The sequence below is a fragment of the Pongo pygmaeus genome, chromosome 3, assembly GCF_028885625.2.
Source record: "Pongo pygmaeus isolate AG05252 chromosome 3, NHGRI_mPonPyg2-v2.0_pri, whole genome shotgun sequence".
NCBI lineage: Eukaryota > Metazoa > Chordata > Mammalia > Primates > Hominidae > Pongo > Pongo pygmaeus.
In genome coordinates this window covers 95766827-95786490 of record NC_072376.2, presented here as the reverse complement: position 1 = coordinate 95786490, position 19664 = coordinate 95766827, and the positions used below count along the sequence as shown (strand labels likewise).

General features: G+C 40.0%; 3 protein-coding genes across 17 annotated transcripts in view; 2 read left to right on the top strand and 1 right to left on the bottom strand.

Annotated features, from left to right (window-relative positions):
- ABRAXAS1 (abraxas 1, BRCA1 A complex subunit) overlaps positions 1 to 5225 on the top strand; it is a 33491-nt gene extending 28266 nt beyond the window's left edge. Inside the window, exons 8-9 of the mRNA XM_054484453.2 lie at positions 2557 to 2671; positions 3264 to 5225. Of these exons, the coding sequence (XP_054340428.1) occupies positions 2557 to 2671; positions 3264 to 3697 (549 nt within the window). The 3' untranslated portion in view covers positions 3698 to 5225. The remainder of the gene's footprint in view (positions 1 to 2556; positions 2672 to 3263) is intronic.
- MRPS18C (mitochondrial ribosomal protein S18C) lies at positions 4741 to 10098 on the bottom strand. 4 transcript variants are annotated; one of them, XM_054484454.2, is made up of 6 exons: positions 9969 to 10098; positions 9176 to 9231; positions 7713 to 7796; positions 6361 to 6418; positions 5132 to 5191; positions 4741 to 5043 (listed from the first exon to the last, which is right to left on the bottom strand). In XM_054484454.2, the coding sequence occupies exons 1-6, from the start codon at positions 10066 to 10068 to the stop codon at positions 4967 to 4969; spliced, it is 435 nt and encodes a 144-aa protein (XP_054340429.1). In that variant the 5' UTR covers positions 10069 to 10098; the 3' UTR covers positions 4741 to 4966. The 4 variants fall into 4 exon arrangements, with proteins under 4 accessions (XP_054340429.1, XP_054340430.1, XP_054340431.1 ...); XM_054484455.2 differs by lacking the exon at positions 7713 to 7796; XM_054484456.2 differs by lacking the exon at positions 6361 to 6418 and having other exon boundaries at positions 4927 to 5043.
- Positions 10099 to 10285: 187 nt separating this feature from the next.
- HELQ (helicase, POLQ like) overlaps positions 10286 to 19664 on the top strand; it is a 63154-nt gene continuing 53775 nt past the window's right edge. For 7 of the 12 annotated variants that reach the window (XR_008502019.2, XR_010126080.1, XR_010126079.1 and 4 more), the window contains exons 1-4: positions 10458 to 10754; positions 12211 to 12922; positions 17153 to 17331; positions 19090 to 19290. Coding sequence is in view for 7 of the 12 variants with exons in the window: in XM_063663834.1 (XP_063519904.1) it covers positions 10458 to 10754; positions 12211 to 12922; positions 17153 to 17331; positions 19090 to 19290 (1389 nt within the window). In the remaining 5 variants the exon portion in view is untranslated. Of the gene's footprint in view, positions 10755 to 12210; positions 12923 to 17152; positions 17332 to 19089; positions 19291 to 19664 lie in introns of those variants that run through there. The other 5 variants (XM_054484446.2, XM_054484445.2, XM_054484448.2 and 2 more) reach the window with 5 other exon arrangements.

Genomic DNA, 19664 nt, shown 5'->3' with positions numbered 1-19664 from the left:
CTCAGACTGCAGTGCCATTTTAAGAAAGTTCCACTAGGCTGATGGGGAGTCTTTGAGCAAAGTTGCCCGAAAATTGTTCTATAGGCATGGACTTGCACTAATACCTGCACTGAACCTAGTCATTGGCTAGGAACAGCCCAGGGGAAGTATGGCTTAAGAGTAAACACAGTGGTAGATCCAAAGCTGGGGCTGTTAAGTCAACTATGCTTCCCCCAGTTGGAGATCTTACTAAGGAGTATATTTCCATGGCCACCATACTCATCAGTAGAGCACACTAACAGAAAAGCAGTTAAAATATTTTGATTCATATTACACTACTTTTTTCATATGAAACAGGAATTTTAGATGGTAAAAACATCCAGAATCTCACCATCTTATTTATTTTTTAGAGACAGTGTCTTGCTCTATTACCCAGGCTGGAGAGCAGTGGCACAATCTCAGCTCACTGCAACCGCCACCTCTTGGGCTCAAGTGATCCTCCTCTCTCAGCCTCCAGAGTAGCTGAGACCACAGGTGTGCACCACTATGCCCAGCTGATTTTTTGTATTTTGTGTAGAGACAGGGTTTCACCATGTTCTCAGGCTGGTCTCCATCCCGAGCTCAAGCAATCCACCCTCTTTGGCCTCCCAAAGTACTGGGATTACAGGTGTGAGCCACCACATCCAGCTTGGAATCTCACCATTTTAACATAACTATTTTCACTCTGCCATTTGCTTCAGTTTTTCCTTAATATATGTATACTTTGATATAGTTGATAGTCATGGTGACATAAATTTGTCATGATTTTTAAAAAATTTGATACATAAAACATTGTTTCTGTTGCTACATATTCTTTAGTTTTTTGTTTTTGTATTTGGTTTGTTTTTTTTGAGACAGTCTCACTGTATCGCCTGGACTGGAGTGCGATGGCGCGATCTTGGCTCACTGTAACCTCCGCCTCCCTGGTTCAAGAGATTCTCCTGTCTCAGCCTCCCACGTAGCTGAGATAACACGCACCCACCACGCCAGGCTGATTTTTGTATTTTAAGTAGAGACGGGGTTTCGCCATGTTGGCCAGGTTGGTCTGGAACCCCAGACCTCAGGTGATCTACCTGCCTCAGCCTCCCAAAATGCTGGGATCACAGGTGTGAGCCACCTTGCCCGGCCTCTTTATTTTTAATGGCAGTATATTTCATAGAGCAGCGTTATGGAAAAATACCAACTTGGGCTAAAATCGGGAATGTAGAGGTGTATCATAAGAACTATAGGCAGAAAGCAGCTGAACTTTAGGAAGGAATTGGAACCAGGAGCTAGAATGCCAATAGAACTTTCTGTGTCTGCACATTGCTATCCTTCCAGACCTTTTTGTTTCTTCATCCACTGGCAGGCCATAAAACAGCCAACCCACAGCTCCTGCATTTAGATCTCTTCTAGAGCACAAGATTTGCCAGTTAGCTATGTAATACCTCCAGAGTGCCAGGCAAGAATCTCATTGGTTCTGTTTGGGTCAGCTCGGGTACAGGGGTAACTGGCAAACTCTGTCAGGGCAAAAAAGGTTTGTAAAAAGTAGGCTTGGCAGACATCCTAAGAAGTGTCCACTAAAACTGGCAAAACAACTATTACCCTACAGTTGGAAATTAGTTGTTTTTTTAGTAATTAGTTGTTCTCCCCTCCCCTAGTTGTTTTATGTTATACTAAGAAACATCATCTTATATTTTTGTTGTTATTCAGATATATTCCCAAATGGAATTATGGCGTCAAAAGTTACTGGTATTCATACTTTTAAAACTAAAGACACACAGAAGTGATCTGCTTTTCAAAAGTAGCTTCTCTTACAGGAAAAAAATCTTCAATAGTATCCTTTCGTAATAGTAAAATAGAGTCACTTTGTTTTCACTTACTGTGAGTTTCTTAGTGTTAAATGTACGCAGTAACTCTGCATCTGTATTTTTTTGTTTCAAAGTTTTTTTGTTTTTTTGTTTCTGTTTTTTTTTTTTTTGAGACAGGGTCTCACTGTATCGCCCAGGCTGGAGTGCAGTGGTGCAGTTTTGGCTTACTGCAACCTCTGCTTCCTGGGCTCAAGCGATTCATGTGCCTCAGTCTCCCGAGTAGCTGGGACTACAGGCATGCATCACCACACCTGGATAATTTTTTATATTTTTAGTAGAGACGGGGTTTCACCATGTTGCCCAGGCTGGTCTCGAACTCCTGAGCTCAGGTAGTCTACCCGCCTCAGCCTCCCAAAGTGCTGGGATTACAGGCGTGAGCCACTGCAGCTGGCCCAGGAGTTAATATTTCAGTTTATTTCTGTATATTTTCAGCGAAATAACTGGCATGATAAAAACTGTATAAATGAGAAGTTACATCTGAAAAAGCATTTTATAACCTATAAGGCTTATTTATAACCTACAAGTGCTTGTTACTGAGACCTTCCAGAAAATAAATAAAATTTATATAAAAGGCAAATAGTTCTGGGTATTATATACCACCAATGATTTTATATTATTTGTGAATCTAGACTATATTAGTACAGAGCTTGAAATCTTACCTATGCCCTTAAATTACTTTATTTTGCAGAGTATATGCAAAAAAGTGGAAGACAGTGAACAAGCAGTAGATAAACTAGTAAAGGATGTAAACAGATTAAAACGAGAAATTGAGAAAAGGAGAGGAGCACAGATTCAGGCAGCAAGTAAGTAAACAACACATCTCTACTTTCTGTGCTAAATTTTTTTTTTTTTTTTTTTTTTTTTGAGACGGAGTCTCACTGTGTCGCCCAGGTTGGAGTGCAATGGTGTGATCTCAGCTCACTGCAACCTCTGCCTCCTGGGTTCAAGCTATTCTCCTGCCTCAGCCTCCCGAAACACTGGGATTCCAGGTGCCTGCCACCATGCCTGGCTAGTTTTTTTTGTATTTTTAATAGAGACAGGGTTTCACCATGTTGGCCAGGCTGGTCTTGAACTTCTGACCTCAAGTGATCCACCCGCCTCAGCCTCCCAAAGTGCTGGGATTATAGGCATGAGCCACTGCACTCGCCCCTTTCTGTGCTTTTAAAAAACATAATACTACGGTAGCTATATTGCTGACATGAAAGAACACAACTTTAATTTTGTCTTAGAATACTGTGGCATATAAATTAGAATTCAGAATTATGTATGTTATTCTCACTTTAGATAATACAACTGTTAAAAATCTTTTTGACTTAATTTTACTCACAAATAGTTAATTATAAAAGCTTTGTAGACGAAATGTTCTATGTTGAACTGTTCTTCTATTTTGTTTAGGAGAGAAGAACATCCAAAAAGACCCTCAGGAGAACATTTTTCTTTGTCAAGCATTACGGACCTTTTTTCCAAATTCTGAATTTCTTCATTCGTGTGTTATGTCTTTAAAAAATAGACATGTTTCTAAAAGTAGCTGTAACTACAACCACCATCTCGATGTAGTAGACAATCTGACCTTAATGGTAGAACACACTGACATTCCTGAAGCTAGTCCAGCTAGTACACCACAAATCATTAAGCATAAAGCCTTAGACTTAGATGACAGATGGCAATTCAAGAGATCACGGTTGTTAGATACACAAGACAAACGATCTAAAACAGATACTGATAGTAGTAACCAAGATAAAGCGTCCAAAATGAGCAGCCCAGAAACAGATGAAGAAATTGAAAAGATGAAGGGTTTTGGTGAATATTCACGGTCTCCTACATTTTGATCCTTTTAACCTTACAAGGAGATTTTTTTATTTGGCTGATGGGTAAAGCCAAACATTTCTATTGTTTTTACTATGTTGAGCTACTTGCAGTAAGTTCATTTGTTTTTACTATGTTCACCTGTTTGCAGTAATACACAGATAAGTCTTAGTGCATTTACTTCACAAAGTACTTTTTCAAACATCAGATGCTTTTATTTCCAAACCTTTTTTTCACCTTTCACTAAGTTGTTGAGGGGAAGGCTTACACAGACACATTCTTTAGAACTGGAAAAGTGAGACCAGGCACAGTGGCTCACACCCGTAATCCCAGCACTTAGGGAAGACAAGTCAGGAGGATTGATTGAGGCCAGAAGTTAGAGACCAGCCTGGGCAACGTATTGAGACCCATCTCTCTTAAAAAATAAAATGGAAAAGCAAGAATAGGCTTATTTCCAAAATATGGAAAGAAATTTATATGAAAATTTATCTGAGTCATTAAAATTCTCCTTAAGTGATACTTTTTTAGAAGTACGTTATGGCTAGAGTTGCCAGATAAAATGCTGGATACCATGCAATAAATTTGCAAAACATCTAAAATTTAAATTTGTCCTACATTTGTACTTGCTAAATCTGGCAGCCTTAATTATTACACAACTATAACACGACACAAACAGTAATCTCTCCCCTAGTTTAGAGTCCTTTGCATGAAATTTAGCAAATCCATCATTTTGAATACAGTACAAGCCTGGTAGTCCACTGTATTTGGGATAGGCCAGTGGGACTCAGAACTGATACATATATACACTTACGTCTATCATATTCAGTGTCTATTAGGCGTAAATCATCTCTTTATGTAAAAGACACTACTGATTTGAGGATAGACTTGTCTAGGAATGTTTTGTCCTTCTGTGACAGCACCACTATCCATCCCAATGTAACATTTCTACAAAGGGAAGACATCTTAACCAGGCATACTTACATTTGCTAGTTGGAAAATCATTCTGAACAGTTTTAATTCCATTCTATTGAATGGATTATTGTATGAGCTATTTGGGGATCAGATATAAATGACAATCACACAGAACCACTTTTATTCAACATATATAAAATGTGATGAGTGTTAACATTTTAAATAAGCAATCTGCTTAATGGACATTGGTATGAAGGGGAAGTGTCATTCTTTACCTCACTCCTGAAACACTTTTCTATCCAAAGGTTGGTTTGAGTCAGTATTGGCATCATACAACCACTTACTGTAAAATAAGTTTATTAGTGGTAACGTGATAGAATTTATTCCCGATATCTGATGTTACAAACTTTAGGGTCCTTGAGATATGCAGGATCCTTGTATGTAACTGGCATAAACCCTGTAAAGAGATAATTAAAGTTCTTGACAAAACATAATGAGCAAAATTTCAGCTAGCTCAATTCAGTTGTCGAGGTATTCTTTCTTACCCATTATTTGAGCTCTCTTAATTGCTTTTGTGATTTCTTTCTGTTTCTTCCCACAAAGACCTGTAAAATAAAAAGCTTTCTTATTCATAAAAAATGTCAATAAAGTTTGCAATTTTTTTTTTGAGACAGAGTCTCACTCTGTCACCCAGGCTAGAGTACAGAGGCGCTCTCTCGCCTCCCTCACTGCAACCTCTGCCACCCAGGCTCAATCGATTATCTTGCCTCAGCCTCCTCACTAACTGGAGGCATGCACCACCACCCCTGGATAATTTTTTGTATTTGTAGTAGAGACAGGGTTTCACCATATTGGCTAGGCTGGTCCTGAACTCCTGGCCTCAGGTGATCCGCCCACCTCAGCCTCCCAAAGTGCTGGGATTACAGGTGTGAGCCACCATGCCCAGCCTCAACAAGTTTTTAAGTCAAGGATTGGTAAATCATTTTTGTCAAGGGCCAGAATAATAATATTCTAGGTTTTGTGGGCCATACAGTCTCCATCACCGCCACTCAACTCTGCTGTTGTAGCTCGAAAACAACCATATGACACTATGTAAACAAAACTACAAAAACAAGTGGGGTTAGGTGCAGTGGCTCACACCTGTAATCCCAGCACTTTGGGAGGCCTAGGCAGGTGGATCACCTGAGGTCAGGAGTTCAAGACCAGCCTGGCCAACATAGAGAAACCCCATCTCTACTAAAAATACAAAAATTAGCCAGGCATGGTGGTGCATGCCTGTAATCCCAGCTACTCAGAAGGCTGAGGCATGAGAATCACTTGAACCCAGGAGGCAGAGGTTGCAGTGAGCCGAGATTGTGCCACAGCACTCCAGCCTGGGTGACAGTGAGATTCCATCTCAAAAAAAAAAGTGGCATTTGTATATGATGAACCTAATCAAGATAAAAAGGGGGCAGGTCGGATTTGGCCTATGGGCCATAGTTTGCTGACACCAAGTTTAAGTATCAATCTAGGAATGATTATAGTATATTCCAAAACATCAACAACAGTTTTTTAAAGCCTAATTTTTCTATATAGTTAACTCTGCATAAGACAGCAAAATAATAATCCTCTTGGCCTAAGAGGCTTTTTCATAGTAACTAGCTCTAGTCCCTGTAGTATCTGATCTAGTAGTAATTTACAGCACAATTTGAAAATTTGAGTTTTCTTAAATGATAGAAATAGATTGATATAATTTGTATCTACATTTATATTCCCATGATAAAAAACAAAATACCTGTAATGTGCCTTCCATAAATGCATCCAGTAAATGGAGAAACAAACTGGGACAAAAGCTGTTTTGGAGTTTTATTTGGAGGGGAAAAAAAAGTATTTGTTATTTATTTCTGAATGTGTAAATTTCAAAAAACAACCTTCAAGTTATATAAAGCTTTACTAAATTTCAGACACATTTCATAAAATATAAGAAAAAAAATTGTTATTCTCCTGTTTTTAAATATTTTCTATCCAGTGTGTCGTCTATATATAATTAAACAGCAGATTAGTCAGCATATTCATTCAATGGTAAATCTGTTTTCTTGACTTCCACAGATACCTTTCTAAAATATTGCTTGAAACTAGCTACTAAAAAATTTCATCTATCATGACAAGCTATCACATTACCCTCTGATAATAATCATTAAGATAAATTATCAGAGGGTAATGAGATTTTCAAGAGGTACAAGTACACCAGGCATTTGCTATAATTTATGTTTCATTTAAATATTTCTTTAGAACTTTCTAGGTGCTAGTCATTATTCTTGGCACTTTGCATAATCTTCCTAGTATGTGTGTTTTTGTAATTTCTTGGTTCTCCCTCAAAGGCAGCTATCACCTTATACTATTGTCAATATACGGAATTTTTTTTTTTTTTGACAGAGTTTCGCTCTTGTCGCCCAGGCTGCAGTGCAATAGCACAATCTCAGCTCACTGCAACTTCCGCCTCCTGGGTTCAAGCGATTCCTCCTGCCTCAGCCTCCCAAGTAGCTGGGATTGCAGGCATGCACCACCACACTCAGCTAATTTTTGTATTTTTAATAGAGAGAGGGTTTTACCACGTTGGCCAGGCTGGTCTCAAACTCCTGACTTCAGGTGATCCGCCCGCCTTGGCCTACCAAAGTGCTGGGATTACAGGCGTGAGCCACCGCGCCCGGCCAACATACAGAATTCTAGCGCTATTCACTTGCCCCAAATTTGCAACTTCTAACTTGCTGAGAGTTAGACAAGAGATAAGTAATATGTGAATCAGTGATATGGGTGGTGAGGTAAAGAGATCAGCTTCACCAGATGAGCTTTTTCCAAAGTTTTGACCCTCACCAATTGAGAATTACCGCCACAGTGAGCTATTAAGATGTTTGGGGTAGTGAAAAAAACAGACTGGAAATAATAGTAAGTGGGGGAGAGCCAAGGTGCTTTTACTTGAATAAAGCAGAGATAAGCTTATACGTAGAATTATAACCAAATTTGAAATTATGAAGTTGCTGAAACAGTTACCTCTACAAAAGCCTGCTATAAACTGACTTGATTCTCTTTAAGCAGATCTATCAGAAGCAAAACCCTAAAATATAGTGAAGTAAAACCAGATCTCACCTGTACATTCTTATAATCTACATGCTTTCCACACAAGATACATTTCTTAAGAGGTTCTTTATAAGGATTTTCCATTGGAATGGGCTAGGGAAAGAAACGAAAAGTCTGATAATAGGATGTGTTAATTCTGAATTTTAAAAGGTTACTATTCTACATTCAAATCCATTCAAAGGATTAGTTATACCTTTCTTAACTGTGTACATATTTTGTATAAGCACTTCATTTTGTTTCAGTTTAGCCTACAAATTAACACATGGGAAGATTCTGGAATAAAGGACAATCTTTGTAGAATAAAATTTTATGGCAGAACAAAAATGATGTCTGATAAGAAAGTGATTGCTCCAGTGCTTTGCTCAGATTGTAGATAATGAAAAAATTTTTAGATTTAAGAAAACTTACAACACAATAGATAACATATGCCATTCTTAAATGAGTACAATCCCTAATTTATCCATCCCCATGTCTCTATCAAGTATTTTATCATTATTTTTATACATAGATAATGGCCCATGACTTACTGTAATAAAAGGTTCTTTGACTTTATCACCCCAGGCTACTATATAAGTTTGTATCAGCCTTTTTGGTTTTTCTGTTACCACCACTGCCTCTAATGCTTCTGTCATAGTGCCTCCTTCCTACCGTCAGTATGGCTGTCTCCAGGATAGAGGTTCTTAATCTAGAAATGGCTTTGAAGCCCATGACTCCCTGTAATCGTATGCAAAACTTCAAATGAATGGGACTGTGTGCCGCCTTCTGTGGAGAGGGTCCATAACTTTGATTAGAGACAAAGTGGGATTTATGAACTAAAAAAGAAATAATGTCCCTTTACTTTCTTAAAGTATGGTGCATGGATTAGATTACCAAGACAGATGCTCAGAGAAACTAGACAAGTTCTTTTGTTTTTTCCAATTCCTCAAACTTTCCAATTTACATTCAGCTCACATGACTACTCTTCAGCTCTGTGCCAAGTGCTTTGTATGGTCTGATTAGTGTCAAAATACCTTTGCATGAGGTAAGAACCTGTGCTTTCAAATCCATGTTAATACTATAGCCAACCTATAGCTAAGCTTTGTACAATCTCTTTTCAGTTATCTAAAATTCTACTCACCCAAACTACCTTTTAAAATTCCCAAATCATTTGCTTACAAATGGCTATGTAAAAAAATAAAACAATTCCCAAATCACATATCCTTAAATTTAAGATCTAGGAAGAAAAATATGGTATTATAGCAGCTTTGCTTCTAATCTAGGAATTCCCCTACTTCAAAACTCAGCTGACTACAATCAATTCATCATCATTTCTGAACTCAGAGTAATTATCTAATTGTTTTGTCCTACAGCAGAACTCTATTCAAGCAGCTAAAATAAAAGATGTTAGAGTCTAATACCAGTTCTCGTTTTAAAAAGAAAAACAATTTGGTCATATTTGCAAAGGCCTTACTAATAGGAAAAAAAATTCTTACCAGGTCCTCGTTGCTGGATACCTGTTTATACTGTGAACAACCTCTTCTCCAAAGCACTGCGATTAAACAGAAACAGCAATTAACCATTTCTTTTTCTTAGCTGAATAGCTAAAGATTTTTGTTTTTATGGAGACAGGATGAATTAAGGGACACGATATTAAAGAAAGGTTTTGTATTCATTATATTCAGAATGACTGGTTAAAAACTTTTATATTTGGGACAGAGTAAGACTCAACATGGGTGTGCTTTCCAGGGCTTTGGGGAAAAAGCACCTATTTTCCCGCCCATACTTGCTCTCTTTCTGACATTTATTTTCCCTTCATTCCATGGTTAGAGAAAATTCTTAATGCAAATTCTTACAGGAGAAGCAACAGAAAGGCACTGTCATACCAAAAAGAAAGTAACAGACCCGTCCCAGAGAGAATTTATAGAGAAGCACAGAGAAGATAAAATTGCAAAAATTATACAATTTTGTTCTGTTTGGGGACCTTACACATCTGGAATTTGCTGCTGGGCGACTCTGGAAATGCCCCTTCCTAAGATTATCCAGAGATCTTAGGAAAGTCTCTGCTTTTTAAGAACCACTCCAACTTCCTCATACGTTTAAATACTTTAAAGGAGTGGATTAGACGACACTAAAACAGTCAAAGGCAATTACAGATTCCCACTCATCTTGGAGAAACTTAATCGCCTAGAAACCAGAGTTGTTTTGCTAACAGGGATGACTCCAACCATTAGGACTAAGGTTAATGCCTGCAACGCTACAATGGAGCATAGGATATGGAGACTTTACCCGTGTGAGTCCCGGGATGTGTAAGGCTGACAGCAGCCGTTACCAGGTGTGTCAACTTCTTCCTCCCTAGACCACCGCAAGCAGCAACCATAGCGGCCATGGTTCCGCGTTTCTTCCACTTCCTTTCACTCCAAATCGTTCCGAAAGGCCCCTTCCGGGGCTCTTCCCCTGTGGGTTCGAGTGCCTCTGTTCAAAGGTTCCGCAGGAGAACGCTGAGGACCCGCGAGAGTAGGTGAGGTTTTTCAATACGCATGCGCAGCACCTTTCTGTCCGTGCCCTCGCTACGCGACAGGTCACGTGAGGCTTATGATTGGACAAGGTAGAAGTTTATGCTTGCTTCCGGTCCGCTAGCTCCAAGAGCTAACTAACTTGGGGTCTTTTCCCTAGGTGGATGTAAAAGCGGGTGCCGGCCTCCCACTCTCCCTTCCATATGGGCTTAGCGTTTGGGTCACTGAGAACGACGTCTGAATAGGGCCCTGGGTCCTTGCCATGGATGAAGGTGGTTCCCGCATCCGCCGGCGGGTGTCTCTCCCGAAAAGGAACCGTCCAAGCCTGGGGTGTATTTTTAGCGCTCCCACCGCGGCCGAGCTCGAGCCTGGAGATGAGGGGAAAGAGGAGGAGGAAATGGTGGCTGAGAACAGGAGGCGGAAAACCGCGGGCGTACTACCGGTCGAGGTACAGCCCCTTCTACTCTCAGATTCCCCCGAATGTCTCGTCCTTGGAGGTGGTGATACAAACCCGGACCTCCTACGTCGCATGCCCACTGACAGAGAGGTGGGAGACCAGGTACGGAGGACTTGGAACTTGAAACTGCCAACTTTTGGCATCCTTCCCAGATGCAAAGAGTTGACCAGTTTTATCGCCTTCGTTTACTTCTCTCATCTTCGTTACCACTGTTAATCGGCACTTAGGAGGTATTGATTGACTTATTTACATTTCTGTATAAATATGAAATGTAAACCCCGAGACATAAAAGTTGTACACGCAGCAGATAAGTGGCATGACTGAGACACAAATCTAGGCTTCCAGATAACTGCAGCTCCTACTGTACAAATAAAATCTGCTGTTTATTGAAGACCCGTTATGTTAAGCTAGTTACATTATCTAGATTTTACGACAGTAATCAGGCCCTGAAAAGTTGAGATACTACAGTTCTTGCTCCAAATCCTGTTGTCTTAATCACTTTACTATATTGCTGCCTCCAGGTTTGTGTCTCTTCTTTGTAGCAGACCACTCCAAGTCAGTATTCAGTTTCTCAGTCTCAATTCCAAATTCCCAGGAACTCCTTGGAGCGTCTAGTGGTACAACCATGTTTCTGTTACAGGCCAGTCTCTGTAGATTGTAGTCTGGGAGGGAAGCGCTGCGGTTACAGAAACTTCGAATGCGCTGACATTTCAGTAGACGTCTACCAGTCTTCCTGCTGTTTTAGTACAGCTTTAAGAATTACAATCTGGCCGAGTGCGGTGGCTCATGCCTGTAATCCCAGTGCTTTAGGAGGCAGATGGGAGAATCACTTAAGCCCAGAAGTTCGCGTTCAAAACCAGCCTAGGCAACAGAGACCCAGTCTCTACAAAAAAAAAAAAAAAAAAAAAAAATTTTTTTTTTTAATTAGCCGGATGTGGTGGCCTGCACCTGTAGTCCTAGCTACTTGGGAGGCTGAGGCAGGAGGATCGCTTGAGCCCAGGATGTCAAGGCTGCAGTGAGCTGTGATCGTGCAGTGGCTGGAGCCACTGTGCTCCAGCCTGGGTGACAGAGCCAGACCCTGTCTCAAAAATTAGAATCTCGGTATCATCATAACACACCTAAACCTGCTGTTTAGGCAAGTAATTTAACCTCTTTGGGCCTCCATTTCTTCAGCTGTAAGATATCTATTTACATATAGGTCTGTGATCCATATGTGACCATATAATTATATACTTGGTACAGCCCTAGGCTGAAGTGTTTTTTTGGGTTTTTTTTTTGTTTTTTTGTTTTGTTTTTTTTTTGAGACAGAGTCCCACTCTGTTGTCCAGGCTGGAGTGCAATGGCACGATCTCGGCTCGCCGCAACCTCCGCTTCCCAGGTTCAAACAATTCTCCTGCCTCAGCCTCCGAGTAGCTGGGATTACAGGAGCGTGCCACTATGCTCGGCTAATTTTTGTATTTTCTGTAGACACGGGGTTTGACCATGTTGGCCAGGCTGGTGAAGCTTTTATTCTTAATGAAACTGGAATTGACCATAAGCGTTTTTGTTCTCTTTGCAGCATAATGACAGTGAAGTGGACATGTTTGGTGACTGTGATAGCTTTACTGAAAACTTTATAGCTCAAGTTGACGACCTGGAACAAAAATATATGCAACTCCCTGAACATAAGAAACATGCTACAGACTTTGCCACTGAAAATCTTTGCTCAGAAAGTATCAAAAACAAACTCAGCATTACTACCACAGGCAATCTTACTGAATTACAAACTGATAAGCACACAGAGAACCAGAGTGGACATGAAGGTGTCACTAGTGAACCTGGAGCTGATCTTTTGTATGATGTACCTTCCTCACAGGCTATATACTTTGAAAATTTGCAGAACTCTTCAAATGATTTGGGTGATCATTCTATGAAAGAAAGGGATTGGAAGTCATCCTCTCACAACACTGTGAATGAGGAACTGCCCCATAATTGCATAGAGCAACCCCAGCAAAATGATGAGTCCTCTTCCAAAGTCAGAACTAGTTCAGATATGAATAGGAGAAAAAGTATTAAAGATCATCTAAAAAGTGCCATGACTGGAAATGCCAAGGCCCAGACACCAATATTTTCTAGAAGTAAACAGCTCAAAGACACTCTCCTATCTGAGGAAATTAATATTGCTAAGAAAACAATTGAGTCATCATCAAATGACCTTGGTCCTTTTTATTCATTACCCAGCAAAGTGAGAGACCTTTATGCCCAATTCAAGGGAATTGAAAAATTATATGGTAATGCTTTTTGCTGGAATAAAAAATTTTTTTTCCTATCATTACCATAATATTAGTGCAAGTAAATAGAAACAAATGCTTTCATGGTCCATACTATTTCTCATTTTGAAAACAAAATATCAGTGGTCTCTCAACCCCTTCCATTCCTACGTATCCTGCTGCTGCTGAACCTCTTTCCTTCCCTCACAGTCACACTTATCAAACCAGTTATCCTTTCTGTTTCCTTACTTCACATAATTCCTCTAATTCCTCATCTATAAGAAAGGGATAATAAGTTGTTAGCAAGTTAGAGTCTGGTTCAAAGACATGCCAAATTAGATGTTGGTAATGATTTTCAATAATTATATTGGTAGCTTCTAAGTAAGAACTTTAGTAAATTACCCCACTCTAATTCTGGGTTCTGTGCTCTCACTTAAGATCTGATGACTAAGACGTCTAAACACAGTGTTACTTTTAATGTTTACCTTATCTGACTTCTCAATAACTTACCTGATACTATTGACTACACCATTCTTGAAATTCTTGTTTCTGGATGTCCTTACAACCACTCCTGTTTTTTGACCCCGATTGTTTAGTAGATCCTCAGCTTTCTTAGCTTGTATTTCCTTGGGTGGCTCTGTCTTCTCTACCAAAACCTAGCTGTTGTGGTATGTCTTTGACACTCACATGTCTTGAGTGAAAGAAGTCAGTATTAGTAATACTGTTGATTAAACCAAACATCTTTCCCCCTATACCAGCAGCCGCAGCCACCTCTCCCCACGGGCGCATCCCTGCCACCACCCAGATGCTCTGCCTTGTGCTGCCGCTCCCAAAACTAGACATCTTTAAAGACAGCTGCAATTAAATTTAAGTCAGGGATGTCCAATCTTTTGGCTTCCTTGGGCCACATTGGAAAAAGTATTGTCTTGAGCCACAATAAAATACAGTAACACGATAGCTGATGAGCCAAGAAAAAAAATTGCAAAAAAAATTATCATAATGTTTTAAGAAAGTTTACAGATTTGTGTTGGGCTGCATTCAAAGCCATTCTGGGCCTCATGAGGGCCGTGGGTTGGACAAGCTTGTTTTAAGTGCAAAGAAGCAATAATATTAAGAAGGTATCTTGTGATGTTTTTCAAAAATCCAGGGTCCTTGCATATATTTCAGATATGTGTCATTTTAGACAAAGAAGGGACAGTTGCTGCCATACTGGAGGGTCAGCCCCATCAACCTTCCACTTCGTAAGTTTTCTGGAACTCCTGTTAGGATCTTATGAATGATATGAAAACTTGGGTTCTTACAGAGAAGACAATCAGGTTGGAGAAGCAGAACTACAGGAAACAAAGTCTAATAAAAGACTCTACAAGAATCTAAATTGTGAGGTTCATGGTTTAAGAGCTAATGGTGTGTATTACCCTGGAAGTAGACGTTAACTTTCTTCCCTCTGTTTTTCTCCTAGCACCTCGCTTTTTGTTTAGTCTGCCAGAATGAATATCCTGAGGACAAGCCTCTATCTAACTCATCTTTTTTTCTTTTTTTTTTTTTTTTTTTTGAGACGGAGTCTCGCTCTGTTGCCCAGGCTGGAGTGCAGTGGCGCATCTCGGCTCACTGCAAGCTCCGCCTCCCGGGTTCGCGCCATTCTCCTGCCTCAGACTCCCCAGTAGCTGGGACTACAGGCACCCGCCACCACGCCCGGCTAATTTTTTTTTTTTGTATTTTTAGTAGAGACAGGGTTTCAGCGTGTTAGCCAGGATGGTCTCCATCTCCTGACCTTGTGAGCCGCCTGCCTCGGCCTCCCAAAGTGCTGGGATTACAGGCGTGAGCCACCACACCCGGCCTAACTCATCTTTTTCTTAACTAGCACTGTGCCTGGTACACTCTGGTAGGTTCTCAACTGCTGGGGGTTGTCACTTAAAAATGCAACTTTAGCACTTTGGGCCTAGTTCCTCATCTATAAAAAGGGATAATTTTTTTTGCGAGTTAGAGTCTTGTGTTAAGGACATGCCAAATTAGATGTTGGTAATGATCGTCAGTAATTACATTGGTAGCTTCTAAGTAAGAACTTCAGTAAATAGCAACTTTTTAAATCTTTTTACCTCTAAATCTGGCTTAATAACATGACGAGATTAAAGCATAAATACATGCGCTACTTTTTGTTAAGCTAAAGCAGTGGTTCTCAAGTGTGGTTCCTGGACTGCAGCATCAACATCACCTGGAAAGTTGTTGAAGGGCATGTTCTCAGACACTTCCCCAGACCTACTGCATCAGAACCTCTAGGAGTATGACCTGGCAATCTATGATCATGGCTCACTACAGCGTCAACCTCCCAGGCTCAAGCAATTCTCCCACTTTAGCCTCCCAAGTCATGGGGACTATAGGCATGCGCTACCATACCCAGCTAATTTTTTTATATTTTGTAGAGATAGGGTCTCATTTTGTTGCCTAGGTTGGTCCTGAACTCCTGGGCTTAAGCAGTCCTGCTATCTCAGCCTCCCAAAGGGTTGGAATTACAGATATGAGCCATTGTACCTGGCTAGTTTTTTTTTTTTTTTTTTTTGATGTGAAGATTATATTCATAAATATTGTTATTTTGTCATGTTATACTTAAAAATCTGAATTGGATAAAATGTGGCTATGGTTAAGTTATACTTTGGCATAAACGTCTAATTTGATAACTCAGGTGATACTAACCTGAAGTATTTTTCAATATTTATTCAATATTAAATTTAAGTATTTTTGAAATATTTTTAAAGAAAAAACATTCACAGTCACTTGTAGTATTTGGGAATCACCCAAAAGCACAATAAGTTACAGTTACTTGTAACTGTCATTCAGATATAACTTTTTTTTTTTTTAACAGAGTTGGGCTCATCTTGAAATCCTGGTCTCAAGTGATCCTCCTGCCTTAGGCTCCCAAAGTGCTGGGATTATAGACATGATCCACCACTCCAGGGCAATGATCTGCGGTTTTTTTTTGTTTGTTTGTTTTTTTACTTAGCTGTATATTGAACATACATAGATCCATCTACTCTTCATTTTAAACTGCAAAGAATCTCATTGGTTGATTGTACAATAATTCATTCGGCCTTTACCCCCACCACCGTGGCACTTTGTTACCTACAAACAATGCTGTGTTTTATATGCTTTGGCTTCCGTTCTATAGATGTGGAATCCCAAAAGTAATACTACCAGATCAAAGGCAATGTGCAGTTCTATTTTTTTATACTAGGTTACTTTCCACAAGGATTCTAGCAGTTTATGTTCTCACAACCATACATGAGAATGGCTGTTTTCCCCACATTAGTCAGCTCTGGATTTTGCATGTATGGGGCTTTTTTTTTTATTATTATTATTTGTTTTTTATTTTAAAAATTTATTTTGCCAACCCAGTAAAGAACAGCTGAGCATCTTCTCATGTATTTATTGGCCATATGCATTTCTGCTGCTTATTGGCCATGTATTTATTGGCCATTTGCCATCTGCTGTGAAATGTGTTAAATTTTTTGCCCATTTTTCTAGTGATAAAACACTGAAGCACATTTTTAAAGACTTTTGATGATTTTTATTGTCAAATTATCCTACAGAGTAATTAATACTAGTTTTCACACAGTATCTTGGATCTGATCTATTTTCATGAATCCCGCCTTGCCAAATTGTGGGAATCCTAGACGTGCCATTAATAATCCTAGTCTTTTGTGGTTTAAAGAGTTTTAACAGTTTAAAATGGTTTTGGACCCATTCGAAGTTCAGGTCTCCGTGAGAGCTAGTTAAAGTTTTTATTGGTTTGTGTAAAACCTAATAGATTTGTTTCCCTCCTCCCCCTGCTTCTCTCTGAGATGGCTTTTGGCTGAATGAGGAAGGGAAGCTTATATAATCTCCTTGCAGAACATAAGAGGAAGACATTAGAATTCACATACGTCCTTGTACTGTCCCTTTGTTCCTCTGATATCTTAGATGGCACTCCTTGTCCACGAGGCTGCTACCTGCCCTGCTGTAATATTGGACCCAAGTCTGCAGCTGGTGAATAAATGGGCTGGTTGCCCACCTTGCTGCTTAGGCCTGAACTAGGCTCTCACTGGCTGTACTACTTGCACATTTGGGATTTTTGACATGTAACATTGGTTATAATTAAATTTATCCTTATGAGAAGATTGCTCCACAGGAAGGGATTTGATTTTTTTTCTTAGAAAACTTTTGAGTTTCAAAGTTTGGAAGGGGAAAATAATGCCTTTTTTTTTTTTAATTCCACAGAATGGCAACATACTTGTTTAACATTGAATTCTGTGCAAGAAAGAAAAAATTTAATATATTCCTTGCCAACAAGTGGTGGAAAAACCCTCGTGGCTGAGATTTTAATGCTGCAAGAACTGCTTTGCTGTCAGAAAGATGTTTTAATGATTCTTCCATATGTGGCAATTGTCCAAGAAAAGGTGTGTGTGTGTGTGTGTATGTTTTAAAACAAATGTTATTTGCTAATACTTTGACGTTAAGATCTATAAATCTAATAACTTTGTATTGTTGAGAAGTACCTGTTTTTTTTTTTTTTTGAGATGGAGTCTTGCTCTGTCACCCAGGCTGGAGTGTGGTAGCACCATCTTGGCTCACTACAACCTCCGCTTCCCAGGTTCAAGCGATTCTCCTGCCTCAGCCTCCCAAGTAGCTGGGATTACAGGCCCATACCACCATACCCAGCTAATTTTTGTGTTTTTAGTAGAGACAGGGTTTCACTATATTGGCCAGGCTAGTCTCAAACTCCTGATCTCCGGTGATCCACCCGCCTCAGCCTCCCAAAGTGCTGGGATTACAGGCATGAGCCACTGCGCCTGGTGAGAAGTACCTCTTAATAATGGAGAATTAATATTTTTAGAATGTATAAAAGCAGTATATACTACCTAAAATCTCTTCAAATACTAATTACCAGTTGTTGAAAGTTTTACTTTTTCTAAACTGGTGGATTAAACATCATCTTAAATGTTCTATTACTATTTACCTTGCTTTTTCTTTTTTGAGATGTAATCTCCCTCTGTCGCCCAGGCTGGAGTGCGGTGGCACAATCTCTGCTCACTGCAACCTCCGCGTCTTGGGTTCAAGTGATTCTCCTGCCTCAGCCTCCCAAGTAGCTAGGATTGCAGGTGTGTGCCACCATGCCTGACTAATTTTTGTATTTTTAGTAGAGATGGGTTTTCATCATGTTGGACAGGCTGGTCTGGAACTTCTGACCTGAAGTGATCCTCCACCTCGGCCTCCCAAAGTGCTGGGATTACAGGTGTGAGCCACTGTGCCCGGCCTTACCTTGCTTTTTCAAGCAGAAACTATTTCTAAAATGTGTTATTCTGATACTTTTTTTTTTTTTTTGGAGACAGAGTCTTGCTCTGTCGCCCAGGCTGGAGTGCAGTGGCATGATCTCAGCTCACTGCAACCCCCACCTCCCAGACTCAAGTAATTCTCATGCCCCATGACCCCACCCAGCAGCCAGAATCGCAAGCACACACCACCATGCCCGGCTAATTTATTTATTTTTAGTAGAGATGGTGTCTCGCCATGTTGGCCAGGCTGATCTCAAACACCTGTCCTCAAGTGATCCACCTGCCTCAGCCTCCTAAAATGCTGAGATTACAGGCATGAGCCACCACACCCCTGATGCTTTTTGTCATCAAAGGAGACAGTTGAAATTTATTTTCACATGTATTTTAGAAGTTGCATTTATTTTGCAAAGATCGAGACATTACAGCATTTCTTATGTATGTCTTGCCTGTGACCTTGTTCCTGTTGATGGGTATTAAACACTACTTTAGCTTTTTTGAACCCCATGAGCACCTAGTAGAGGGGTTTTTTATCTGTGTTTTTTGGTTTTGTTTAGTTTATTTATTTATTTTTGAGTCAAGGTTTTGCTCTGTCGCCCAGGCTGGAGTGCAGTGGCGTGACCAAGACTTACTGCAGCCTCAATTCCCTGGGCTCAAGCAGTCCTCCCACCTCAGCTTCCCGAGTAGCTGAGACTACAGGCCTGTGCCACCACAGCCAGCTAATTTTTTATTTTTTATAGAGATGAGGTCTCACTGTGTTGCCCAGGCTGGTCTCACCCTCCTGGGCTCAAGTGATCTTCCCGCTTCAGCCTCCCAAGGTGCTGGGATTACAGGCATTGGCCACAATGCCTGGCCAATTTTTCTTCATTATAACTAATATTCTAGATTTCAGGTTTGTCAAGTTTTGGTATAGAACTCGGTTTCTTTGTTGAAGAATATGCTGGAAGCAAAGGAAGATTTCCTCCAACTAAAAGAAGGGAAAAGAAATCACTATATATTGCCACTATTGAAAAAGGACATAGCTTGGTGAACTCCTTGATTGAAACTGGAAGAATTGGCAGTCTGGGTCTGGTTGTTGTAGACGAGGTTGGTTAATACTTTTGTAATTTGTATTTTTATTATACTAAACATTTATTATTCTGGTTATTGTGTGGATCTACTTAGTACCTTAATACCTCTATAAAAATAAATTTATTTGAACATATAGACAATATAGGTGAAGACATTCTATGCTTGATAATCTTAAATTTGGTTTTGTGTCAAGTGTTTCTTAAAGCGTGAACACGTATGTGTGTAGTATACAATTTTATAGGCCGGGCATGGTGGCTTATGCCTGTAATCCTAGCACTTTGGGAGGCCAAGGCAGGTGAATCACTTGGTGTTAGGAGTTCAAGACCAGTCTGGCCAACAGGTGAAACCCTGTCTCTACTAAAAATACAAAAATTAGCCGGGCGTGGTGG